Source organism: Strigops habroptila, chromosome 4, assembly GCF_004027225.2.
Source record: "Strigops habroptila isolate Jane chromosome 4, bStrHab1.2.pri, whole genome shotgun sequence".
NCBI classification, from domain to species: domain Eukaryota; kingdom Metazoa; phylum Chordata; class Aves; order Psittaciformes; family Psittacidae; genus Strigops; species Strigops habroptila.
This window is the reverse complement of record NC_046358.1, coordinates 85,094,503-85,121,122: the sequence shown is the minus strand read 5'-3', so window position 1 is coordinate 85,121,122 and position 26,620 is coordinate 85,094,503. Positions and strand designations below refer to the sequence as shown.

Sequence of the window (26,620 nt, the reverse complement as noted above, 5' to 3'; positions counted from 1 at the left end):
AGAGGTAAGGCAGTTCCTCCTGCGACCTGCTTTCCAGTTCCACAGGAGACTGGAGGTGTTCTGAAAGGCCAGCATTCAACTTCTTCTGACTTGTCAAGGTTGTTATTCCTTTAGACTTGCTCTACTAAATCCTTACATCAGCTGGCTGAAGCTATGAAAAGGTTTCATCTATCCTTCCAAGTCTTGAAGTTACTCTGGTGTTTGCAGTCTGTTTTCCTCCAGTCCCTTGTCCCCAGATCTACAGCAAAGCCCTCGGAACCTGAGCAGGAACTGCCCATGGGTGTCTGTGAAATGCTGTGCTCAAGCTCTGGCTGCTTATGGCAGAACCCTGTGCCTGCAATGCCTGTTGGTCTCACCCTTGGTCTGCTCAGGAAGCACTGTAGGAATGAGGAGGGAGCCTACCCAGTCCAGTGCAGGGCATTTTAGTCTTTGGGTCATGGACAAGGGTCAGAGACTCAGCTTAGAGGTGTAGCTGAGTTGTTTCTGTAAAGCTGTCAGAAGGGTTTCTAGCCAGCAAGAAAGACCTGATCACAAGAGCAGAGCCCTAGGGAATGGGATCAGGCAGCATGGGATCTGCTCCCTGCTCTGCTGTTGATCTATGGAGTCCTATGCATGTCTTTACCAGCAGCAAAGGCACGGATGGTCTGGCACCTCTGTGTCATGCTCTGAGGGTCCTGTCTTACAGTGGTTGATGCCTTCCAGCCTGGCCCTGCTCCCTCTCCAGTTCAGCTGGAGATCTCCTGGGAAGTGCTGTGCATGCTGTTCTCTTGCACTACTGTGAAATGTTCTCCTGCCTTTCAGAGCTACATCCCAGTGATGGAAGCTGGCTCAGATGTGACTTTCCGATGGACAGTAGATGATAAACCATCTTTCACTTTTTACAATATTGTCTTCAACGTTATCTACCAAAGCCCAGCTGTGTACAAGCTTTCGGTAAGCCAAGGCCTTTCCCATCGTACCATTTTAATCCTGGGTTTCCATCTCATCCAACAAACTAAGCAGGAAAAGCAGCAGGGAGAGGAGAAGGCAGAGTCGAGGTTTTCCCTATGCACCTAATGAGCTTGTCTGCTACTTCTCACTGAGCTGCTCTTGCACATAGTTTCTTCCTGTTCTTCCATTACAACTGACTTCCCCGCCTTCCTTGTCTTTGCTTTCTCCTTTCTCCGTGTTCTCCTTCTGTTCATGGAGTGTCTGTCCTTATTCCTCCAGCAGGAATGAGGCAGGGAGCCGCACTGCAGGGTGCTGGTCACTGCTTTGGCAGGCAGATGTGGCTTCAGAACCAAGCAGAGGCAGGATGCAAACATAAGACTTTAGAAGGCAGGACAGAGCTTCTGCCACAAACTCATCTGGTCTGTGTCCTGTTCTCTTTCGACTGATGCAGACTGGAGCTTGGGTTTTGTCATGACCCCAGAAGGAGGATAGAGCAGAGAGGCTGGGCAGAGGGAGGTACCTCTTATGGAACAGTACCTCTGGCCAGAACATCTTTCTGTGCCGTGCCCTGTTCTGCCATGCAGAGTCCTGGTCTGGCTCCAAGCTGCTCGGTCCCTTTGCAGGGTAACTGCTGGCTTCCTGCAGAGACCCAGCCCAGCTCGAGGGCATGCTGCCACTAACTTGCTTGGTGCAGCACGCTGCTGAGCAGCACTAATTTACTGGGTGAAGGCCTGTGCTGACAGCCTGGATTGCTTCCACTTACAGAGCTGAGAGGGTGGTGTTAGTCTGGAGCCCACGGGGTTCAGTGTAAGAGACCCACAGAGCCTAGACACAAACTCCTATTACCTTTTGGGGTGGGAGGTCTCAGTTCAAGTGGGTGTGAAGGATCCTTCTGTCAGCAGCTCAGCTCTCCTGCAGGTGAGGAGGTGGCAAGATGCTTCATCATTAGGTGCCATGTCTGTGTTACAAACCTAGATAAGCTTGAGGATTCTGCTCTACTTCTGTCTTGTCTCTTCAGTCTCTTGCCTCCCTTTCCCTCCTCTGCCCAACTTTGCTCTCCCTCTCTGTGCCCACTGCACCCGGGATGCTGGAGCTGCCCATGGCGTGCTTGGTTTTCTGAGTCTCTCCCATCCCCACTCTCTGTGGTTGGAGCCACTCATCCACCACTGTCCTACAGAAACCGGGTGGCTGTTGTCCCCTTGGTGCCAGCAAGTGCCTGGGCTCTGCAGCTGGAGGCAGTGTGGAGCAGGCAAAAGGGTGACTGGCATGTTCAGAGCCAGAGGAGTCTCAGGATGAGCTGCTCCTCTCCTTGTCCTCTTGCTGTAGAACCAGTCCTTCCTTGGGCTGGCTTTAGTGGTGAAGATGTGGTGGTTCCAGCAGAGGTGGCTTCACCAGGTAGGTGACTTTCCAGTCTGTGCTGCTCTCCAGTGCCGTTCAGGCTGCTCTTCTCTGACCTCAGCTGCTCGCCTGCCTGGTGGGACCCCCTCAGCACAGTGAAGCCCCACTCTCAGGAGAGGGCAGCACAAGGTGATCCCAGATGTATTCTTTGTCCCACTGTCCTCCCCAGCTCACCGCCTCCAACCACGTCAGTAACTTTACAGTCAATTACAATGTCACTGTGGAGATGATGAATAAGATGAAGAACCTGACGGTGTTGGGTGTCCTGCCTGTCCTGCCTCAGAACAGCACTGTGGAGCTTACAGCAAGAGTTCAGGTTGATTCAGCTGTGGATGCTATGTTCCTGTGAGTCCTTTGCAAGTTGCCCAAACTCAGGGTCTTGCTGTGCATAGCTTACCAGACTTGCTTGCACTCTTTCTCTTCCCAGGGCCCATTTCTCAGCTCCTGTCCAGTTGATTTGAAGTCCCTGCAAGTGTGGTTCAGTCACACTGGCTGGGACCTTTGGTTCAGGCTGAAATGCTTTTCTTTTAAAGGATTGCAACACTGCTTTAATATTGGGTTCCTCCTCTTCTTACCGGTGGTGTTCTCCTCTCACAGTGACAGTTCTGCAGCTCCTGCTTTGATACTTGGCATTATGCTTCCTATGTTTTCTCTGGAAACCCCAGCCCTGAGCCTAAAAGACAGCCCTAGGCCAGGCCAGGGTTCCTCTGGGATTTCCATGCTTCTCCCGCTGTGCAGTGTAACGTGGTTTGCATGTTTCTCCAGGTGGGATTTTGGAGATGGCATCCAGGAGACATACCTGTTCAAACCTCCCTACAACAAATCTTTCCTTGTTCCTGATCCCAGTGTCCATGAGGTTGTAATTGAGCACAATGTTTCACACGTCTACCAAGACCCAGGTATGGTTCTTGGGGGGAAGAAGGGGCTCAGGCATTTCTGTGCCACAAGCTTGTTGCCCAAGCATGTCCTCATGACTGGTCCTTTTCTGCTCTTGCCCAATGCAGGAGAATATGCCCTGGTGGTTCTCGTGTCAAACCAGTTTGAGAACCTCACCCACTTGACCCCGGTTCACATCCACAGTTACCTGATTGATGTGAAGATGGAAGCAGAGGAGGATGTTCTAGTCGTGAGCCGCCCGGTCACCTTCAGAGCCAACCCATTGCCATCTCCTTACGGTGTCCTGTACACCTGGGACTTTGGGGACGGGTCCTCACTGTTCACAGACACCCAGTCCACAGTGACATACAGCTACCCCAGGAGAGGGGTGTACAACGTCACCGTGACAGCCAACAACACCATAAGCAGCGTGGAGACAGTCGAGTGCTACCAAGTGTTTGAGGAGATAACGGGGCTCCGGGTTTCTGCAGATGAAGCAGCAGAGCTGGGAGCATCCGTGACCCTCAACGCCTCGGTGCAGACAGGGGACAGCATCACCTGGATATTTGACATGGGGGACGGGACGGTGCTGAGGACTCAGGTGCCGGTGGTGGAACACGTGTACATAAAGGACATCAACTGCACTGTCAACGTGACCGCTGTGAATCCTGTGAACTCTGTCTCCCAGACTGTCCCCGTTCGGATATTTGTCCTGGAAGTGCTCAAAATAGAACCTACTTCTTGCATCCTGGAGCAGCCGGACGTGCAGCTCACTGCCTACGTGACGGGCAATCCTGAGGAATATGTCTTTGATTGGACTTTTGGAGATGGTTCCTCCAATGTGACGATCAGGGGGCACCCTGTGGTGATGCACAACTTCACCCGCAGCGGGACTTTCCCCCTCTCCCTGACTCTCTCAAGCAGCTTTAACAAGGCGCACTATTTCACCAGCGTCTGTGTGGAGCCAGAGATAGTCAATGTCACCCTTCTCCCTTCCAAGCAGTTTGTGAGGCTTGGTGAAGAGAGCAGCTTCCAGGTCAGTGCTGTGCCTCTGTACCAGTACCGCTACCGCTGGGATTTCGGGAACAATGAGTCCACTAGATCGAGTGGGACTGAGGTGACCTACACCTACAAGAACACAGGGGTCTTCCTGGTCACAGTGACTGTCTCCAACAACGTCTCTTTCAACAATGACACAGCATTTGTGGAAGTCCAGGAACCAGTTGGGGTAGCAAAGATTGAATATAATGGGACAAGTGTTTTGGAGCTGAATCAGATATACCTGTTCTCTGCCAGCATGAATGGAACCAAAGTGAGCTACTGCTGGGACTTTGGAGATGGCACTACCCAGCCTGGGCAGATTGCTACCCACTCCTACAACAACACAGGCCATTACACTATTAGTGTGATGGGCAGGAATGAGGTGAGCTTTAATGAGACCACCATGGAGGTCACAGTGAAACGGCGGCTCCAGGGGCTGACCATCAATGCCAGCAGGACAGTGGTGCCATTAAATGGCTCGGTGAGTTTTGTGGCCACGCTCGTGGCTGGCACCGCCATCCGCTACTCGTGGATCCTATGTGATCGCTGCACTCCCATCCAGGGCTTCTCCACAATATCCTACACGTTCCGGTCCGTGGGCACGTTCAATGTCATCGTGACAGCAGAGAACAAGATCAGCTCGTTGCAGGACAGCATCTATGTCTATGTCCTGGAGCAGATTGAAGGCCTGCAGGTGGTTAGCAGTGACCTGGTGGAGCACATCTATTTCCCAACTAACAGAACACTCCATTTGCAGGCAGTGGTGAGAGAGGGAACCAACATCTCTTACAGCTGGGTAGCCCAAAGGGATGGCACTGCTGTGCAGACCTTTGCTGGGAAAACTTTCTCCTTGAGCATCCTAGAAGCTGGAAACTACACTGTCTATCTGAAAGCCACCAACATGCTGGGATGTGCAACTGCTAACAGGACACTGGAGTTCATTGAAAGCATCGGTCTTCTAAAGCCTTATGCCTTCCCCAACCCAGTTGCTATTAATGCCTCTGTTAACATTAGTACCACCATAACCAGTGGCACTGGCATCACGTATGTTTGGTACCTAGAGGATGGCTTCTCTCCTGTTACCTCTGAACCCTTTATTATACACTCCTTCCAAAGCCCTGGAATGATAGAGGTCGTTGTTGGAGCAGAAAACAAGCTGAATTCAACCAATGCAACAGTTTATATCTGTGTAGAGGAGATCATAGAGGGGCTGAGTATAGGCACTGCAGAACTGGACTGCAGATATGTCTCATCAGGCTCCACAGTGGTCTTTGAGGGGGAGCTGCAGAGAGGGACTGAAGTGACCTGGCTCTGGGAGGTACCAAATGGCACCTTGAGTGGCCAGTCCGTGGCTGTCACGTTCCCCACAGCAGGGTTTTATACAGTCTATCTGAATGCATCCAACGATGTGAGCTGGGCTCTGGCCAGCAGGAATATCTCAGTGCTGGACAGGATTCAAGGACTGGAAATCCTTGCCAGCAAGAAGGTGGTGGAGCCAGGAGAACAGGTCACCTTTGTGATCAGGATGTCGTCAGGTACCTCGGTGAGTTACTTGGTGAGCATAAGTGGGGACTACTCCGTGGTGCTCAACGGGTCCAAGTACACTCACGAGTTCACCAAGAGCGGCGATTACTTGGTGACGGTGACGGTGCAGAACCAGATCAGCATCGCACATGCCCAGGTGCTCATCTCTGTCCTGGAGGCCATCCGTGATGTCAGGCTCCTCAACTGCTGTGAGCAGGGCATAGCCACGGGCACGGAGAAGAGCTTCAGTGCTCAGGTGGGCAGTGGCTCCCGTGTGTCGTTCTCCTGGCAGTTCTCCCTGTGGAAGGAGCAGGGTCGATCCGTGGTCACCATGGCAGGAGAGAGAGTTTCCTACACTCCAGAAGCTGCAGGGCTGCTCGAGATTCACCTCAGTGCCTTCAACGACTTGGGAGGTATCAATGTCACCAGAACCATCCAGGTCCAAGACCCGATAGTCCAAGTGTCCCTCACTGCTTCCAATGCCTTTGTCAACAGGACAGCGCTGTTTGAAGCAATAGTGGTGCCCAGCAGCAGGAGCGTTGAGTTCTTGTGGACCTTTGGGGATGGCTCTTCCACTCAAATAACCAGGGTTGCAGCAGCCAACTATTCTTACCTGAGCCCTGGGGATTACCTGGTGGAGGTGAACGCCACCAATCTCATCAGCTTCTTCATAGCCCAGCTCACTGTCACTGTCAGAGTGCTGGAGTGTGAGGAGCCAGAGGTGGAGTTGGCCTTGCCCCCGCAAGTCATCATGAAACGGTCCCAGAGGAACTACCTGGAGGCACAGATTGACCTCCGAGGCTGCATCAAGTACCAGACAGAGCACCTATGGGAGATCTACAAAGCACCCAGCTGCATGAACCTGGATGACTCCAGCAGGATCCATCTGCCAAATGTTGATGTGAACAGGCCCCAGCTGGTTATTCCGAAGCTTGGCCTGCAAGTTGGGAACTACTGCTTCATCTTCATTGTGTCCTTTGGAGATACCCCACTGTCCAAAAGCATCTTTGCCAATGTCACTGTGATACCAAGTAAGCTGGTCCCAATCATTGATGGAGGGTCATACCGTGTATGGTCCAACACTCAGGACTTAATCTTGGATGGGGAGAAGTCCTATGACCCAAATTTGGATGATGGTGAACAGACCCCGTTGTTATACGACTGGTCTTGTACCTACTCCTCCAAGGTAAGAGCAGTTTTGCACAGCCAGAGAGGGTGGTCATTTGGGAGCTCCAACTGCACGTCAGCTCCTCTATGAACATGGGTCTGGGTTGAAGTGGTGGTGAGGGAGGCGTTGTGAGCATCTTTAATAAAGCTGCTCCAGAAGGAGGGTTGCAAAGGCTTCCCAATGGTACAGAAATTGCTGTGAGGAGCTGTGCAGTGCATCCTGCAGTGCTGTGCAGTGTCCCCATGCACAGCAGAAGTGCTGCCCACTGGGAACTGCAGCATTCACATTGCTGCTTCCCTTGCCCTTGGCCTCTGGTTCATGGTTTCAGTGCAGCTGCCTCCATAACATGAAGGAATTAGAGAGCTGCTGTTTGCAGCTGGGTGCTGAGGGCTCTGGTCCCTCTCGCATTAATAGTTCAATGTCTCTAATTTCAGCAGTTAGACTTCGAAGGAGTCAAGTGACCACAAGCTGTGGTCACTGTAGTCACAAGCAGGTCACTGTCCTCATGGTCTGTCCCTACCGTGGTGGAAGGACAAGGCAGAACTGCCCTTCAGATTCTTATCCAAATTCTTATCAGGAGCATTTATGATTGAATGTGGATTCTTTTGCCTGTAAAAAGTCATTGTTTTCTACCTTGACCTCAGAATGGATGTAGAGTGTGTGTGGATTAGACTTTTGAGTTCAATGTGAGCTTCTTGTGTTGATTGGGTATATTTGTAAGCTATTTAGTGATGAATTAACTGCTATAAAAGAAGATTTTGAAGCTCAGATGAAATACAGGAGTATTCCAAGTGCTGCTTACTAACCTGAGCAATAGAATACTGTGCTTTGTTGTCCACACACCACCCTGTTCCTCCCATGCCAGTGGTGGCATTGCACAGTAAGATCCGTTGTGTGGACCTGCATGTTTTGGCTGTGGACTAACCCGATGGTCACCCGTACCAAGGAGGGTTTGAAAGTTCTTTTCTCCTTGCAAGCAGAGCTCGGCTGCAGGGTGCTCTCTGAATTTCAGTGCCAAGGAAGGAATTGTCACAATTTCCAAAGCTGTATTAGAAGCAGATGTGGAGTATACGTTCGACCTCACCGTCAGGAAGGAGGGGATGAGCCCCGAGGCAACGAATCAAACCGTACGTACCACAGACAACTGTCCCTGTGTGTCCTTGTGTGCCTGTTGCTGGACACAGGAGCTGGAAGTCCATGGCTCTTTTCCTAGGGAAGTTTCTAGAGGAGAGTGCTGCTGGCTTGGGACTGGTGTCCAGCCACAACGACTCCCTGGCCTGCATCCCCATCCCCATCCCAAGAGCCAGCACCAGTTCAACTGGGGGTGTGGAAGCTGCTGCTGCCTCCTGCACCCCTCAGCACCTGAGAGCAGGTTTTAGGGCATCACTTGGGGCTCCATAAATGATCTCACCCAGGTCATTGGCAGGAACAGACATTGGTGTTTCTGTGATACATTCATCTTATGCTGCCTTGGACAGCACTTTTTGCTCGTCCTGCCAAGTCCTTTTAGTTCCTTCCTTCCTTTAGGCCTTGTGTTAGTGTGTCTCTCTGTGCAGAGGCTGCATAGAGGACCCAGCCCTGAATAGTTCCTGGGACTGAGAGGCTGTGACCGCAGATCTGCTGTAGGAGGACAGTGAAGAAGCTTGTGGTCAGTAGCTCTTCCAGTGCTGGGCTCTTCCCATGCCACAGCACCGGGCTTTTCCCTGGTTTTTGCCCAGCAAGAGCTTCCTAAGAGCTGCTGCTTCATTTTACCTTCAGCAGCAACTCCCTTCTCTCATTCTGACCTTATTTAAGGCAGGCTATTCTGAAGTGCATGTTGTTTATGTCGGATTAAGGCTGCTGCTGAACGCATCTGCAGCCCGGCAGCAGTTATGGTTTATGTCAGAAGCATTCATCGTGGTGTGTTTGGCAATTGGAGATGTAGTTAGGCTGGAAGTGGAAACTCTTACTGCCTGGGTTTTAAACCAGGGCTGGAGGATAAAAAGGGAGAAAAAAATGGGGATTGATAGTCTGTCAAGGACATTCCGTACTATCTGGTTTCCATGCAGGAGCACAAAACAGCCAGGCCAGTGTCGCAGGAAGTTTGCAAATCCTGTAGGAATGAATGGAGCTTCACTGTGCTCCGGCCCAGGGCTTGGGAATATTTATCCTCTTTTAAAAGCCTGCCATATTAAACAATGTCTTCGTTGCTGTCTGTCTTTGAATTCAGCAGATTCATTATGCCAGGGCAGAGGGCTCTGTCCAATGCTGGACAATCCCTTTTCCAGGGGGATTAAAGGAATTCAGACAAAGTGCAGGGGTCAGAGCTTGATAGCTGTGGTGTCTGACCCATCGGTGCTTTTAAAGCTCTGCTGGCTCTGGGTGCTTTGCCAGGGAGGTGTGGTGGACCTCTTGAGATGTGCAGCTTAGAGTTGAGCTAAAGCCTGGAATGACATGCCACTCTCTGGAAAAGTGGTTTTTCCAGGCTGCAGGGCAAAATGCTTTGGATGTGCAGTGGGAGCTGTGTTTTCTGGCTATTTTGGTCATCATTCCTGTCTCTCAGGGATATGAGTAGTGTCAGAAATGATGAATGAGAGCCCAGGGCTCGGGTTCTGAAACATGGCATGTGGTTCTAGTGCAGGCTGTATGGATGGGAGCAGGGATGGAGACAGCGGGACCGTGCACAGGGCAGCACATCCTCAGTCAGCCCTGACTCACCCTGAGCCCTCTGTTACTCTGGATCATAAACACTTCCCATTTATCAACCTTCCAAGTCAAGGACAGGACCCACAGCCCCACGTCCACAGCTGCAGAGGCAGGACCAAGAGTTGAGCCCACAGAAGACAAAGGAGAGCTGTGGTCACATCCCAGGGCAGGTGTTCACCAGATGTTTGGTCTGTGCTGTACTGGAGGCTTTCCTCCTCCGTTACACTGCTCCTCTTTCCCAGACTCTAACCTGGATCCCATCTGTCCTGAGATGTCCTGTAGAGCAAAGAGCTTTGGTTGGCATCGTCCCCACTGGCAGCACGAGCAGGACATGCTGGGAATTCAGCACAGGGTTCCAGAGGGACATTTTGGAAGTGATTTATGATGTTAAAAAGTGTAAATAAGTAAATCCAGAATTACCTAGATTAGCTAGTAAATCCAGAATCATCACTGGACTAATGCAGAATGATTCCTCCTTGCAGAACCAGATGCTGGGATGTCTGCTTGCCTGTTAGGTATCTGTATCTTTGTCTCAGAGCTCTGATGGAGCCTTTTGCTTTCCCAGGTATTCATCAAGAGGGGGGGAGTCCCTATCGTGTCCCTGGAGTGTGTTTCCTGCAAGGCTCAGTCTGTCTATGAAGTTAGCAAGAGCTCCTACGTCTACCTGGAGGGGACCTGCCAGAACTGTCACAACGACTCCAAGCTTGGGGTAAAGTCTTTAGTAATGCTGGTATTTGCTTCAGCTTCGTGGACTTCAGGGAGAGGGGGAGAGTCAGAGAGGACAGGGTGGAAAGAGCTGTGTAAGAAATACAGTCCTGGATCTAAACTGTGGTAGAGACAAGGAGGAGAAACAATCTCTGACCATAAATGCAGTGGCTGGGTCAGGCTGAGGGGATGAAGGCTGGCTGGTACCAGTCTCTTCATCACAGCGCCTGGAACCTGGCTGCAGGATTGGCTTGTAGAGTTGGAAGCTTGAAGCAGGCCCTGCACAGAGCTTGCCTGGTGTGACATGGAGCTCCCATGTGCTGTGCCATGTCTCAGCAGCATGGAGGAGGTGAGGAGAGCCTGTGGAGCAGGTTCCTCATGTCCTGTAACCACTGGACCCCTGTGAGATGCCCAGAGCTTTCCTTCACCCCAGGTTGTGCCTGCAGGCTGTGGGGCTCATGGCCTGTCAGTCCTCCATCAGTGTCTCCTCCTGCCCAAGGGCTGGGTCATTTCCAAGCCAAGCCCATGAGTGACCAGCTCTTCCCACACAAAAGCCACTTTTTTTCCTAGAATAAGTGTGCAAAGTGTTTTCTTTTCCTGCTGCCTGGCATCTGTCCCATTATTCTGGTGTTCAGGCAGAGGTTGTTCACTCTCTTCTGATCCCCCCAAGCTCCTTGTGCCCTCTTGTAATTACCCATTCCACTGCACAGCATCTCTGCAACCTGTTGAATGAAGCAGGTCTCAGAAGTGGAATTCCTGATGTGAGAGCTAATCCATGTTGCTCCCAGCATGTCCTTGTGTGACATTTTCTGGTGGGCTATCTCCCTGTTCCTCTTGTTATCACAATTGTACATTTGTGCTATTAACAGTAACCACCCAGGACACGTTCAGCTTCAGGCACATAAAATGTGGTGTCCCGTGGAGACTCCACCAGTGCTTCATTTGTTTCCTGTGTTTTGTATTCAGTATTATGAAATACTCTGTCGGAGGGTGATGTAATCCCAGAGACTGAAGTAGATCTCACAGTGGAAATATTCCCACCAGACATTTGGGAAAGACTCCAGTTCTTGTTGCTGTAGCACACAAGACTAAAAGCTGAATTATCAACTGCAAATTTGGCAGACGCTCCCACTGGAAATCTGTTACTTTTTATAAGAGACTCAAATCTGAAACCATTTTAAGGACATAAGTTCAGATTGAGACAAAACCTCTCCTGTCTCTCCCTTCTTCATCCCTACAGCGATGGGCAGCACACAGCTTTAAAAACAAGTCCCTCATCCTGGACAAAAGGACAACCTCCACTGGTGACACAGGAATGAACCTGGTCCTGAGGCAAGGGGCACTGAAGGATGGGGAGGGATATACCTTCACCCTGCACATCACTGACCTCACAACGGGGGAGGAAGGATTCGCCTCCATCGACCTGCTCCCGAACCAGCCTCCAGTCGGAGGATCCTGCCGCCTGTCTCCCAAGGGACCCCTCAAGGCGCTGATGGCAAAGGTGCACTTTGAGTGTGCAGGTGAGAGCGTACAGCTCACAGTGCTGAGTACCTGCTTCCCATTCTGATCCCCAAAGCTTGGCCACAAGCTGCTTTGTGTGCCCAAGTCGTGGAGTTCCAAAACTCATGGTAGCAGCCAGGCACTTTCTTTTCTCCTAGTTCATGTAGTCGAATGGTGATACCCAGGCCAGGACAGTACTTGCAGGAGAAACTGGTTTTTCAGTGCAGGAAAAAGAAGATAGGTGCCTGAAACTGAGTCACACGTATGTGGGAAGAGTCAAAAGACAAAGCACTGGGGCCTCCTCTGCCATGTGGGCTGGATGTTCCCGTCGGCAGTTACCTTCTCAACCAGCTGCAGAGACAGCAACAATGAGTCTAGCTCTGGAAGAGTGGCCTGGCTGACATCCTGTAGCCTTGGGCCAAGGAGTAAGTGCCTCTGAAAACCAGATTTCCCCAAATGATTAGTGTCAGAGATTAATGCTGTCTATGCATGAATGCTGGGAAGCCACGCTGCAGAGGAGGTGAATTCTGCTGGGGCTGGGAGGGCTGGTCACCAAAGCCTGGCTTAAGCTGGGGCAGAAGCAGAAGTGGATTCAGCATGATATGGTTGTAACTTTGGTGTGTTTTGAGGTACCCAGAATAATGATGAAATCAGTGTCTCTTTGGAGTGGTGGGAATTGGAGCTCTTAGTGATTGTTTTTAAGCTGAAGTGAAATGTGCAGGCTACAGACCCACTGGTCTGTGTCCATCCACCTTCACTTGTGCTCACTGACAACACCCATTGAATTTCCCAACTGCCCGGCTCCCACAAGACTCCACAGAATTCCAAGGAAACCTGTGTGCAGGTTTTATCCTTGACTCAGTTATTTCTGAGGTGTTGAACTGCCTGAGGACTGCTCTGAGCCTCTGTCTAATGCCAAGCTTTGCAGGGCTTGTACAGAAGCTGTGCCCTTGGGTCAGTGCCATTCCCAGCCCCAGCAGAGTTATTCCCATTTCATTTTGCTCATGAACTCTTCACAAATCCCTTTAAGCATTGCAGCACCCAAACACTTGGGCACACACCCCTGAACATCAGAAACCTTCAAAGAGGGTCAGAGCTTTGCATTGCAAGCCCTGAAGACATCCCTGCAGCCTGGTGGAGTCCTCAAGCTGTCCTCACTGTGGGGACAGCCTGTCCCTGTGCCAGAGCAGGGGATCCCTTGCAAGGGACAGCTGAAGCTCTGATGGCTTCTTTGCCCCCCCTCAGAGCCCCTGTTTGGGTTTGTTTTGCAGGCTGGCGGGACACAGAGGATGCGGAGGGACCACTGGTGTACATCCTCATGGCATCTCGGCACCGGGCCGGGCACTACCACGAGTTCTGTGTGTACAAGGGCAGCCGTGCCGAGCACAGCGCCTTCCTGCCCCCTGGATTCCATGAGAGTGGCTTCCTGGTGGCCGTGTCAGTCCTTGTCCAGGACCAGCTGGGAGCAACCGTGGTGGCCATCAACCGGTAAGAGCCACTGCTCGCAGGCTGGGCTTTTGTGGCAGCTCCAGGCTCCTGAATGACAGTCGTGGCTTGGCCACTGGGTCCCCGTCCTGAAGGGCTCAGCAGGAAGATGAGGGGAGGCTCTGCAGAAGTGCGACAAGAATTCCAGCCCTTGTGGGTTATCGCACAAAGGGGAGACTTCCTCATAAGTTACTGCTTTCCTGAGCACCTCCATAATTCCCTGGTGACACCTTGCTTTGAAGGCACAGTGTCACTTTCTCACATCTCTATACTCTGTGCTCTGCCACCTCCTCTGCATCAGGAGCCCTCAAAGGAGAGTTGGCAGCACCAAGCTGTGGTCTCATCCTCTCAGGCTGGAGCCCACGGTCCTGCAAAGCCTGCAGGAGGAGGATCTGTGTCCCAGTTAGTCCTCAGACCCCAAAAGCAGTGTAGCTCCTCCCAGCTAAAGAGCAGAGTCTATTCTCTTCTCCAGCCCCATTTGAATAACCCAAATGCCTCTTTCCCTTGGCAGCTCCATGGAAATCAGCTTACCCGAGGGCTTCCCCAGCCTCTCCCACTGGCTCTACAATCAAACTGACACCGTGCTCCAGGGCTTAGTGAAACAAGGGGACCCTCAACAAGTCATTGAGTACTCTCTGGCCCTCATCACCATCTTAAATGAGGTAAAAGCAGCATTCTCTGCCCAAGAGGGGCCTCCAGAAGGCCTTGCAATCACCAGTGATATTCTTTGGCCAGATTTCGTGCAGCAATGCAGGGAAATGACTAATGCTACAGTTTTTCATGTAAATCCGTGCATGTGCATGCTGGGAGCTGGGCTGGACCTATTTTCATGCATCAGAAAGAAAAACAAGCTCCAGACACACAATGACCAGGGAAAGCAGAGGGTCTGCAAAATAAAACGGGGGTCCTAGAGAAGGCAGTGGCCTGGGTGTCTCCCATGCACCCTGCTTTCTGCCCTCATGTTCACATATGTTTTTTCCTCTTTAATGTCAAACTCAAGCCTGAACACTGGATTTAGAAATGGAAATTTTAGCCTTAATCTCCCACCTCCTTCACACTTCCCCTGAGCCACCCACTGCACTCCAACTCAGCAGCTCCTGTAGCTTCTCAGGTGATGCTCTGAGTGCTAAGGAGCCCTCCTTGTTCTGACTGCTGAGCTAGTGCAGTCTAGCTGAGCTAGAAAGATCTTCTGCCTGCACACAAAGCTCTTAATCCTCCTGGCAGCATTCGCTTTCCCTCCTACCCAAAGTAGGGCCCAGTCCCTCCATGTGCAGGGCAGGAATTTCAGTCTATATTCACATTTTCCTGCCCAGTAAGAGCCTGCAGGAAGATGCCAGGCAGAGGCGATCCCCCTGAGCACAGGCATTGTGTTGGGCTGGATACAGACTTCACAGTGATTTACTACTTAGCTGTCAAGTGCCAGGCTGTTAAGATAATTGCTTGGAGAGCACAAGTGGAATTGAGGAAGTTCTACTGAAAACCCAGCTCATTAGATCACCTCTGAGAGGAGCAGAGCAGGGAGATGCAGAGTGCAGGGAAGAGCAGACTTCAGCATCCGCTGAAACAACCTGATACCTGTCCTCACTCTACCTGCTTTTATCCCCTCCCAGTACGAGCGATCCATGCTTCTGGAACCTGAGACTGGGAATGAATTTGAACTCCGGACCTGGACTCGCAACAACATCACAGAGACCCTGAACTCACTGAACGTGAACACGGTTGATGACATCCAGCAGATCTCAGCTGCCCTGGCACAGTGCACGGTATGTTCCCCATCACCACCTCCAGCCTCTGCTCTTCCAGGGGCAGCTTGGATGCTTCTCAGTTCTTGTGCTTCCCTGTCTCACTTCCATTTACACACCAAACAGAGGACAGGATACACATCACATTGGTGATGTCCTAAGTGTTGTCTGCTCTGCCCCTTGCTGTGCCACCAATCTAGCAGGCGCTGGTGATATCTTATATTCATGTGCTGGAAGACAGCACTTAAGGACTCTGTGCTGCTGCTTCTCTATCCAGAAGCTTCTCCAGCTTCTGGTATCAGCCCTGATGTGGCAGCTTGCTAGCAGGTCGGTTCCTGCACTTGCAGGTGGAGGCTATAGGAGAGGCCTTGACACACTGGAGAAGCACTGGAATAAACTGCTGGGGGAGTCTCAGGATCTCTGAGACAGGCTGGACTCCCATCAGCATTAACGCAAGTCAAGCAGGATCTGTCTTGATCCAGGGGACAATGCCAAGGACTGGTGTTCCTTCCAGCCCTGTTTCTACCATATGAGATTAGAAACACTGCTCTGCTCCACGGCTGACTGGAAGCGCTGAGTTCCCCAGCCAGCTCGCAGCTTCAGCTCCCCAGTGCTGGGGCTGCTGCCTGGTGGATTTAGGAGTGGCTTTCTGTGTTTTGTCAGATGGGCAAAGGGAAGAGAGCCCAGTTATACAATGTGCTGGGGTTTGGTGGTCAGCCAGGCCGCTCTGGCGTGCTTTTCCTCCCAAATCTTTGCTTTCAGGGCTGGAGTCGGGCACCCTTGGCCTTGGCTGCGCTTTGTCTCCCCAGCCAGGTCAGCAGCAGGCTGTCAGCAAAGTGATGGACAGACTACTGCATCCCACCCACAGAGTCCCTGTTCTGCTGCTCCTTTCTCTGCTTCAAAGGCTGTAAACCTCAAAAATCACTTCTTTCTGTTCACCTTTGTTCAGAGATTTGGGGTTCAGCACATCCCATTCCCATGCTGGATTTGGTTCGTGTCTGTCTCTCCACGTGCTTTTGCCTTGCAACTTGATCTCACTGTGGAAGCTCAGGTTTAGAGATAGAGGTTTAGTTCCATGGGAAAAGCTGATGTTCCAGGTTTAGTTTGTGCTCTGGATTGGAATGAAAAGCTTAGAAAAACAGTAATCTAGAATTTCCCAAGTGGTTGAGCCTGGTGTGGGGTTCACATGTTTCCTTTCCTGTAGCAGTGTCAATCAGTGCTGATACTCATTTGATTTTACCTACAGGGGAGAGGAAAAATCAGAATTGATTTATCCTGGAAGGGAAAAGCAGAATCTCAATCTTAGTCAATTCTCCTTAGTCAATTCTCCTAAGCAGTAGCTCCTCTTGAGTGGTTCCTCCCCTTAATCTTTCTCTTCCCCACCTCTTTGATACCTGACCGTGCCTGATGGACTCCAATTTAAACAGCATGTCCTCGCTTCCCATAGCTTACAAATAAAAGCAGAAAAGGGGGAATTCTAGACCTGCAGATGCTGTTTTGATTCTCCACCAAAACATATGGTGAATCACGTCTGAATCCTATGATGATTAAAAGAAAAAAAGATGAATAAGAGCAAGGAACGGGGTTGTGGTAACAGCTTCCATGTGTTGCCTCAGTCCCTCCCATCCAGGCCTCGAGAGTGCTGGGAGCTCCAGGCCATGGCAAGAACATTCTGTTTCTTGGACACATCTGGGAGCAGAGGGAGGGAGATCCATCACGCCTGAGTGGCAGGATCCCTCCCACAGCCTTCAGGAGTACTTGGACACTGAAGTGGATTCAGTTAGGGCTAAATCTTGATTCCATCGAAGATAGCGGAGTGGATGGAGGGATCCCATCCAGCTGCTTCTGATTGATTTCTGTAGGAATAGTGTGTGGCCCCAAAGAGGTGCTCAGGAGATGCAACAGCAGGAGACGTGCTTGGTCCTTACAAGTGAACTCCAGGGAACATGAATATGCTGCCCTTTATTGCTCTTTCCAACCCTAATGCGTCCTCCATCAGACTCCACGTGCCTGCCTGTAGCATGAGGGGAAGTGGGTGAAAGAGTCTTGGAGACACCATCAACTTCTTGGCATCATCTCTCAGTGGGAGCAGAGCAGCCGTGGCCTCTGCAGTCACCTCCCTGGGGCTGGAAAGAGACTTTCAGAGTGCAAATGGTGTTTGGGCAAACATGCTCAGGTCTTTGCAGGACTGAGGAGCTGAACTTGCCTTTGTCCTTCCCTTGGGATGTTCCCACTGCCTCAGACTGTGTTTCCCTTTGCAGATGGTGAGCAAGGAACTGGTTTGCAAGTCCTGCCTGACAAGGACCTTGAACAAGCTGGAGACCATGATGACCATCCTACAAGGGGAAACGACCCAGGGCACCGTGACACCGACTGGCATCGCTGACAACATCCTCAACATCACAGGTCAGTTCTGTACCGCTGGGGTTTGGCCTTTTCATGCTCAGTACTTTCTTCTCCCTGCCCTTTTCCCAGGGTTGTCCTGGCTTGGGCAGCCGTCCCTGCGGACACTTAAATACAGCAGTTGTTAATAAACTCACTGATACTCCAGGGATTTCTCTTTTTAGTAAACAATGAGTAAGAGCTATGGCTTCCAGATGCTCGCCTTCCTGGTTGCAGACTGAGGGTGCCAAACTTCACCGGGGCACCCATGAACGCTCTGTGGGAATTCCCACCTGATTACCCTGGGAGGAAGCAGACACCTTCTTTACGCTCCTTGTTATGGGGTTCTAAGTGCAGAAACTTAATGACATATGTTTGCTTTATCCATTTCTTTCCTCTTTCCCAATCTGCTGTTGTAGCACTATGCAGGAGGGAAATAAAGCCTGTTGTCATTAGTATTCACCACCAAACTCTGCACATTAGCTCAGAGACTGCAGGAATTGCTGACAGCTCTATTTTTAGCTATGGGCTACTGAACAGTTCAGAGCAGAAAGTCATGTGCACAGGGTAGAGTTACAGTGAGAAGACAGTGGGGAAACACTTGTCTGATTGCTTTGGGAAGGTGTCAGATGTTATCTAGACTCTAACACTTTATGTAGGCTATTTACCACTTCCTCTGTTTGCACCTCTCTTTCTCTCCTGCAGGTGACCTGATTCACCTTGTCAACACGGTTTCACAGGAATCCAAGCCCCAGGAGCTGCTTGCTGATGCCCACAATTTGCTGCTAGCTCCCAAAGCCTACAACCTGTCTTCCAGCCTGATGCGCATCCTCATGAAATCTCGAGTGCTGAATGAAGAGCCCCTGGAGCTGGTGGGAGGAGAAATTAAGGCCACAGGCAAGAGGTCTGATCCCTTTAACTTGCTTTGCTACGAGAACACACCAAACTGCCAGTTCTCCATCCCCCAGGCATTCAACACCACCCTTTCCAACCTGACGGATGTCATTCAAGTCATGTTCCAAGTGGACTCCAATCCTTTCCCTTTTGGTTACATCAGCAACTATACCGTGTCCACAAAGGTGGCCTCCATGGAGTTTCAGACACACAACGGGGTGCAGATCCCCATTGGGAGCCTGGACTCAGAGAAAGCCATCACTGTAATGGTGTCAAACAACACAGATGCTCACAACCTCTCTGCTGGCACTGAAGTCATCGAGGCAAGAACATCCGTGAACCTCATTGTGGTTATGGAGAGCAACAACAGAGAAGCAGGACTGCACTTCCAGCTCACGTACAGAGTCCTCAATGGTAGCGTAGAGAGATCCACCTCTTTCATGCTCTTTGCTGTTTCTTCCCATGGGAGAGAAGGGCTGGGTGTCACAGCAAAAGAGAGCTGTCGAGATAACTGCTATGGGAGGGGATGTGAGGTGTATCCAGCAAGTTCCACACTGCATAGTTGGGGTTCTGGCTGTCATGGGTGTTATCCAGTCCCCAGTGTAATCCTTGCTAGTGGATTCTGGCACTGAGGAGCCTTTTGCTTCTCCCAGCCTTTCTGTAGAGCCACATTAGCACTGGAGGGAGCACCTTCAGTCCCTCTCTTGGTCAGGTGTGGTGGTATCCAGAGTCTCCTCTGAACTCCAGACTGAGAGAGTGCAATCCAGAAAAGCATCTCTCCCAACTTCCTGCATTCCTGATACTCCTCCCTTAACACCCAGTGCTGGCAGCAGGCTTGTGGCTGAGCTCTCCCTGGTCTTTATGAAGTACTTTCTGTTTCCCCCCTCCTCACCCAGATCACTACATCGCGAGCGAGCCTGAGCCATTCATCATGGCTTATCTGCATCATGAACCAGAGCCCAACGAGCACAACTGCACTGCCTCGAAGAAAATCGGCCTGGATGCCCTGGCTGGGAATGACCACAAGCTCTACACCTTCTTCACCTCTCCCAGGTAAGAGAAGCCTCCTGTATAATCCCTGTCGCTTACAGGGTGTCCCATGGATGAGTGTGAGGGATGCTCAGGGTCTTGCTAAGGTTTATACCAGGCCGCTTTGCAGGACTGGTGCTGCTGTAGCTATCACAGTGTTCCTCTGTCCTTGGAAGAGCCAGCTCTCCTGGGTAGGGAGCTGCAAGGTGCCATTCCTACTCCCCAGCACCTCGTCTATTCTGGCACTTCCTCCTTCCCACACATCTGCTGCTTCTGGTGCAAAAGCAGCTCAGTGCTCTGTGATTTGCCTTTCAGATCCCCTTTATAGGGGTTCCCTGAAAGGGTTCCCCTTTTTTAGAGCTGTAAATCCCATTCCCTGTGAGTATCATGAGCCTCACCCGGGATCTGGTGATGAGTCCCCCCCACTGCCCTTTTCTCTGCAGGTTCCTCATGGGCTCCCATCCACGCTGCTTGGCTCGTAGAGCACTGCTGTTGTGCTGTTGGGTTTTGGAGCAAAGCTCTTCTTTTAATCAGAGCAGTCATTATAACTTCAGTTGCTGCCTTGGCCAGGAGCGTGTGTGTTCATGCCTTGTGTTACTTCCAAGCCATTCCTAGGCATTATCTGAGAAGAAAAGATAGGCAGCTTGGGAATAGGTGGGGCGAGAGTGGAGCCACTGTTGTGTGAGTTGATGCAGCTTCCATGGCTTTTGGTAACAGGATGTTCAAAGAGGGATTAATCGTCCTGATAAGTGAATGTGCTCCCAGCCAAGAATCACAGAGCTGCTGTGGAAGTGTCCTGTGGATCAGTGGGACACAGGGATGGGCGGCTGGGAGACCTGTGCAAGGCTGCCAGCACAGAGAAGAGGATGTGCAATGTAGTGCTCCCAATACTGAAATAATACAAAGATAAAGAAGAATTCAAGGGGTCTGTGGAACCCCAGAGTTTCTCCACAACCAAAGGTGTAAATTACACCACGTTCACTGGGCTTTTCCTCCTCAATGGGTGCTTCCCCATCCCTCAGCAGCGTATTTCCTTGGGCACACATCCATCAGAACAGGGTTGGTGTTCCTTCAGTGGGATTAATGATGTCTCCTTGCTGCCTTTCCCTCCTCCAGGACGGATGACACCATCCAGAAGTACTACTTCAACATCACAAACCATTTCAGCTGGTCCCCTGTGGAGGTGACTCTGGGGCTGTACACATCCCTGTGCCAGTACTTCAGTGAGCGGGAGAAGCGCTGGAAGACAGAAGGCATCATCCCACTGGAAGAGACGAGGCCAGACCAGGCTGTCTGCTTAACCCAGCACCTCACTGCCTTTGGGGCCAGTCTCTTTGTCCCCCCAAACTCCGTCCAGTTCATCTTCCCTGTGAGTAGAACAAAGCAGAGGCTGTGCAGCATCACCAAGTGCTGAGCAGATGGTTGTCACCTAGAGGAAAGCCTTGGCCTCCTGTTGGCTTCACGTTCAAGCTGTGCCCAGCTGGCAAACCAGCACCAGCACCTGGGAGCCTTTGGGAGCTGCACATGGGCACTGCTCACAGAGGGGCTGTGTCCTCCGATCATGAATCCTGGCTGCTGCTGCTGCTGCTAAAAACAGACCTTTGCAGATGGCTTTATCCTCTCTTGTGGGCACCTCGCAGTGTGCTCACCTCTTAGTGAGATGCCAAGCTCTCCTCCCAGCTGGCACCCAGCACTGGTTTATCCCAGCCAGCTGCTCCCTGCTTCCCAGGGGCATTCAGGCTCTCCCTAGCTCTGTTGGTGTGATGTAAGTGGGAGCAGAAAGCTCTCAGCAGCTGCTGCAGGACACTCCACACGGTCCGTGCAGGGAGAGCTCTCTATCTGCATGTGGCATCGTGTCTGTGAATGATGGTGATGGGCAGGAAGGAGGCTCCTAGGGAAAGGAGGGTCCTCCTGAGGAAGGACAGTGCCTTTCAACACATTTCTGTCCTTCTAGGCTCCAGGCCCTGGTCTCAACTACATCGTGCTGCTGACATGTGCTGTCTGCTTTGTGACCTACTCGGTGGCTGCACTGATCGTGCACAAGCTGGACATGATCGACATCAACCGCGTGGGGGTGATTCCCTTCTGCGGGAAGAACGGGCTCTACAAATACGAGATCCTGGTGAAAACTGGCTGGGGCAGAGGATCAGGTTAGCCCATGGTCTCATCCTCTTGATGCCCCATCCCTGGCAGTGTTCAAGGCCAGGTTGGACACAGGGGCTTGGAGCAACCTGGTCTAGTGGAAGGTGTCCCTGCCTGTGACAGGGGGTTGGAACTGGATGAGCTTTAAGGTCCCTTCAACCCAAACCAGGCTGAGATTCTATGATACAATTCTGTGATTCCTCGGGTGACATCTGTGTAGTTCCCCTGAGATTTCACCTCAGCACATCATACACCAAGTGTCCTCCTACAGGACCCAGAGCTGAGCTGGCGTTTGAAGCAGCACTGAGCAGCCAGACAGTGCAGGGCTTCCCACAGCATTCACACTTTAAATGGGGTGATAATGGGGCAAGTCAAAGGTGTGAAGGAACCACCAGTATGGAAACCCCCCACCCTGCTTTCCTGGCTGGGCTGTGGTTGCAGGAACAGCTCAAGAGGCAGAGATTGTTCCTCACATCCTCTCCTTCAGAAGCATCCAAGTCTTGTGGGCCCTTTAGGTGACCATTTAGCTGCCCTTCAGCATCCATTGCTTGTTCTGCTGTCTGAATTCCAGTGGCATGAAGGCAGAAAGGTTGGCTTTCTGATCCAGGGCTGGGTTTGTAGCTAGAGCTGCCAGAAACATCATCCTGGACTTGGAAATCCAGGCAGTTGGGATGTGGAAGCTCTAAGCAAGGACAGAGGTAGAGTGCTACCATGCCACAAACACGCTGCCATTGATTTAGTATAACCACTGGTTTCACTGGCAGCAGCTTCCTCCTGAAGCCACCCCAAGGACCATCCAGGTTGAGCAGATGACCCAGGGAGCATCTGGAAACTGGTACAGGAGAGAAGTCAAAGAAAAAAGTATTCCAACTACTTGGGAGGAAAAAACGTCCAGAATAAACATCTCCTCCTGTTAGGGTATTAGCAAGGCAAGGAATGTCAGATCTAGTCCCTTCCAAAGAGAACCATGAGCTTGCCAAGGGCCATGCACCAGTCTGAGCAGCAACCTGGGTGTGGGATGGCTCTTGAGCACATTCCTTCCTCCCCAGTCTCCAGTGGCCCCTCTGAAGGACCATTGCATCTGGTACCAGGTCACTGGCAGGCAGATAGGGCTGGGGAGCAGCTCCGCCTTGGTTGGCCTTCCCTAACTGAGCCCTGTTCTCTCTTCCAGGTACCACAGCCCATGTGGGGATCGCTCTGTATGGAGTGGACCATAAAAGTGGTCACAGGCATCTGGATGGAGAGAACGCCTTCCACCGCAACAGCCTCGACGTGTTCCAGATCGCCACGGAGCGCAGCCTGGGCAGCATCTGGCGCATCCGCGTCTGGCACGACAACAAAGGTGGGGGGTGAGCAGGGCTGAGGCGCCCGTCACCCATCCCAGGGCACAGCCACGCTCTGCTCCGCCTGGTACCTGGGCAGGAGAGAGGTGCCTGGGTCTACAGGCTGGAATAACCCTGGTGGGAGGCCAGGGTGACCCACTGGCTTGGGGGAGGATTGCCGGGGGGCTGGACATGGAGTCTCCATCATGGGAAGTCTGCAGTCCCACACACATAGGATGCAGTGTGCGCTGTGACAGTGTGTGTGAATGTCCAGCCTAGGAGGTGACCTGGCTGTGCCATTTCCCATAGATGAAGATACTGTCACAGGGTAACTGCTACTGACCCACTGATGGGCTCTTGTGTTGCCCTCTCAGCTTTGCAGGTTCACCCAGGGAATGGCTGCCACGAAACACATTTCTTCATCTCTTTTAACTTCTAGGACTCAGCCCTTCTTGGTACCTGCAGCACGTCATAGTCCGGGACCTGCAGAGCAGCAAGAGCTACTTCTTCCTGGTGAACGACTGGCTGTCAGTGGAGAGTGAAGACAACGATGGCATGGTGGAGAAGGAGGTTTATGCTGCCAGTGAGTGCTCACTCCCTAGGTGTGGGGCTGGGGTCGATGAGCAGTGTGGCACTTCTATTGCATTGAGGAAGGGCCTGCAGCAGGGGGCTGCAGAGGGACCATGGAGCCTGCACACTGGCTCTTCCTCGCTGCATTGATGCCTTGTGGGTCCTTTGTGTTAGAGGACAAGGCATGGCAAGGACCCAGCTGCGCAGGAGGGACCATATAGATGCAGTGTGGATACTTACCAGTCTGGAAGGAGGGACCATGGCAGGTCCAGCTGGCTCCCCTCAGTGGTGCCGCTGGCCTGAGGGTCTCTCTCTTTGTGCTCAGGTGAGACAGAGCTGAGGAGCTTCTCCCGCATCTTCCGCGCGGAGCTGCAGCGAGGTTTCTTCGAGAAGCATGTCTGGTTGTCCATGTGGGACCGGCCACCACGTAGCCGCTTCACCCGCGTCCAGAGAGCCACCTGCTGCTCCCTCCTCATCTTCCTCTTCCTCTGTGCCAACGCCGTGTGGTACGGCATGGTGGGCAACGTGCACCTCAGGTGCGTTGTGTCCCTTGGTGCTCTGGGCATCCCTTACCTCCTGAGGGCCCCTGCTGTGCTTCCCATCACACAGGGCAGGACAGACCATGAGTGCCTTGCTTGTGGCCTTGCATCTATCCTTCCCATTCCAAAGAATCTGGGACCAGGACATGGATGATGAAGGACAATCCGATCAGCTTCCCCCTTACCTGGTTTTGCTGTGTCATCTGTTAGTACAGCCCATGCCCAGCTCTTTCTCTGCACATCTGAAATACCTGGGGGTGCAGTTTGGGCTCCTTGCTTAGGTGGCAACCCAGAGTGCTCCTGCTAACACCAGCCTCTGATCTCTCCTGATTCTCTCCAGCAATGGGGCCGTTTCCAACCTGATCCCTGTCAATGTGGACACGGTGGCTGTTGGGCTGGTGTCCAGCGTGGTGGTCTACCCTCTCTACCTGGTCATTTTATTTCTCTTCCGCATGGCTCGTGGCAAGGTAAGGAGGAGGAGTAGTTGCAGGCTGCCCAGATGGGTGTCTTGCTTTATCTGAGGCTAGATTTTGCCCTTTGTGATCCATCACTTCTCCAGCTGTCTCTGAGCAGAGACCAGAAGGGCAGATTATAGGCCCTTTTAATATAGATTATATTAAAAGCTGCTTTTAGGCACTTGCTTGCTCTGGATATCAGTATGGGATAGGTACCCAAATGCCATTTAAGGGTACAGCCCATTATTGGCAGGAGCTTGGGAAATGCTTAGTGGAGCATCTCTAATGCAGTGCGTGCCCTGGGTACACATTCAGCTCTCTGAGCAGAGCCGTGGTTAGGCAGCTGTGAAAGGATTAGCTGGGGATTTCATGACTAGTTGGGCACAATTAGCAGCCCCATTAAGGACTGCAGCCAGCTGCTCAGTGACTGATGAGCAGCACATGTGCCTGATACTTCTTGTCCCTGGAAGCACTCCCTGCTTTGCAGGGGGTTGTAAATTCACCAGGCTTCTTGGGACCTTGTATCTGGGACAGCCTGGATGGCACTGGGCTGTGGTACATGTGGAGACAAGTGGGAGGCAGTGGAGGATGTGCATGTGTCTGTTCTCAGCCCTGCCTGGGATCCCAGCTCTGCCTGCACGAGTGTGGAGCTGATGGGATCCACTGAGCAATGGCACTGAGTCCCCGTGCCATTGTCACCTCTATTCCTTCCTTGTCTGCTCAAGCCTTCCTTGTCTCCTGCAGGTCTCCATCAACCACACTCTGACTCACTCAGACCAGCAGTCCTTGGAGATTGACAACTACCTGGACTCCTCAATCCTTGACAGCTCCTTCCCCACCTTCCCCGGGCTTCAGGCAGAGGTAACCTGCTTCCCACCCGAAAGCTGGACATGCCGCATGGGTCTGTGTGCTCCCCTGCATGGACACAGTGTCCATCCACAGCTCTCACTGCAAGAACTGATGCACTCTAGTGCCTCTGGCAAATCCTGGTGATGGGGGAGAGCCTCAGCCCTTCATCTGCTAAGGCCAGTCCAGGTTCTGAGCACAAGCTGCCTGCAGCTACTGCTCTGTGTCTGTGAGCACTGACATTCCCAGTGTGCTTGGGTTATCTCTGGAGCAGAGCAGGCTCCTGGAGGTGTGGACTCAGGGCTGTTGGCAGCTCAGGCTCCAGGTTACCAGTGACCCCTGATGTTAAGAACCTGCTGTTTTAATGAGGCACAAACCAGTGTCATGTGCCTGAACTGCCTCCTCTTCCTCCACAGGCCTTCTCTGAGCAGACCAAAACAGATCTGTTCTTAGAGGACTCCAAAAGGTAAGTAGGATGGTGCAAGTTGGAGTTTTATGTACTTTTCTGCTTTGGTTACTGGGGTTGTGCTCCCACGGCTGTTTCCCTCTGGAACCCCTCTGTGCTAGCACAGCTGCTCTTCTCATGCTTCCCATTCCCCACAGCCCTGACTGCCCCGTTCCTCTGCTCTCCCGCAGCCTCGTGCGGTGGCCGTCCAGCGAGGCCCTGCTCAGCTGGCCAGACCTCCTCAGCGACCCCTCCATCATGGGCAACACCATCCAGAAGCTGAAGAGAGGCCGGGCCAGCCGCCACCTCGGCCTCGAGGCCCCACTGGCCACCGAGGAGGACAGCTTGTCACTTGGTGTTCACCAGGGACAGCCTCGCTATTTCTCTGCATCAGGTGGGGCTGGGGTAGCATCCCTCTGTTTGAATGCCCCAGGGGTGTGCAGAAGGAACAATCTGGTCCCTAGGAGCCTTCTGCTTACCTCTGGAGAAGGCAGAATAGCAGAGCTTTGCCACCATCACCACTGGCTTCAATCTGCAGGGCAGAGGAGGAGGGTTGTATTTTCTTAATGAGAGTTTCAGTCTGGGAAAGCAGAAATCCTGATGTGGATCAGTTGAAGTGAGTGGTCACCACACTGCCATCAGACAGGGAGCAAGGAGAGATGTGTTCCCATGGGATCTGAATGTGGTAAGCAACCAGCACTTCTTCACTGGTTGCAAAGCCACAGGCTGTCTCTGGACCCCTGTAAATGCCTGGAGAAGAAGAACTTGGCCTCCTATACCAGCAGTTACCTCTGCAGCCAAGCTGGGCATGGCAGGAGCTAGAAGACATGGAGGAGGGGAGGGCTGCCCCATGGAGAAGGGCCTCACCCTGTCCCTCCTCCTCCCCAGTTCCACAGATGTGGCTGAGCTCAAGCAATGCAGGACATGCCCTGGTGCACAGCT

The 26,620-nt window shown here is 52.1% G+C and overlaps 1 protein-coding gene across 2 annotated transcripts in view; it reads left to right on the top strand.

The window, feature by feature from the left end:
• PKD1 (polycystin 1, transient receptor potential channel interacting) overlaps positions 1-26,620 on the top strand; it is an 89,747-nt gene that overhangs the window by 49,858 nt on the left and 13,269 nt on the right. Inside the window, exons 12-33 of one of the 2 annotated variants that reach the window (XM_030485090.1) lie at positions 802-933; positions 2,498-2,673; positions 3,094-3,227; positions 3,333-6,955; positions 7,918-8,064; positions 10,188-10,331; positions 11,568-11,847; positions 13,099-13,315; positions 13,824-13,974; positions 14,923-15,075; positions 17,316-17,460; positions 18,142-18,744; positions 19,227-19,383; positions 20,476-20,728; positions 21,314-21,509; positions 22,673-22,843; positions 23,263-23,406; positions 23,719-23,929; positions 24,273-24,399; positions 25,132-25,248; positions 25,650-25,699; positions 25,870-26,072. In XM_030485090.1, coding sequence (XP_030340950.1) covers positions 802-933; positions 2,498-2,673; positions 3,094-3,227; positions 3,333-6,955; positions 7,918-8,064; positions 10,188-10,331; positions 11,568-11,847; positions 13,099-13,315; positions 13,824-13,974; positions 14,923-15,075; positions 17,316-17,460; positions 18,142-18,744; positions 19,227-19,383; positions 20,476-20,728; positions 21,314-21,509; positions 22,673-22,843; positions 23,263-23,406; positions 23,719-23,929; positions 24,273-24,399; positions 25,132-25,248; positions 25,650-25,699; positions 25,870-26,072 — 7,534 coding nt within the window. Of the gene's footprint in view, positions 1-801; positions 934-2,497; positions 2,674-3,093; positions 3,228-3,332; positions 6,956-7,914; positions 8,065-10,187; positions 10,332-11,567; positions 11,848-13,098; positions 13,316-13,823; positions 13,975-14,922; positions 15,076-17,315; positions 17,461-18,141; positions 18,745-19,226; positions 19,384-20,475; positions 20,729-21,313; positions 21,510-22,672; positions 22,844-23,262; positions 23,407-23,718; positions 23,930-24,272; positions 24,400-25,131; positions 25,249-25,649; positions 25,700-25,869; positions 26,073-26,620 lie in introns of both variants that reach the window. The other variant, XM_030485089.1, reaches the window with a different exon arrangement.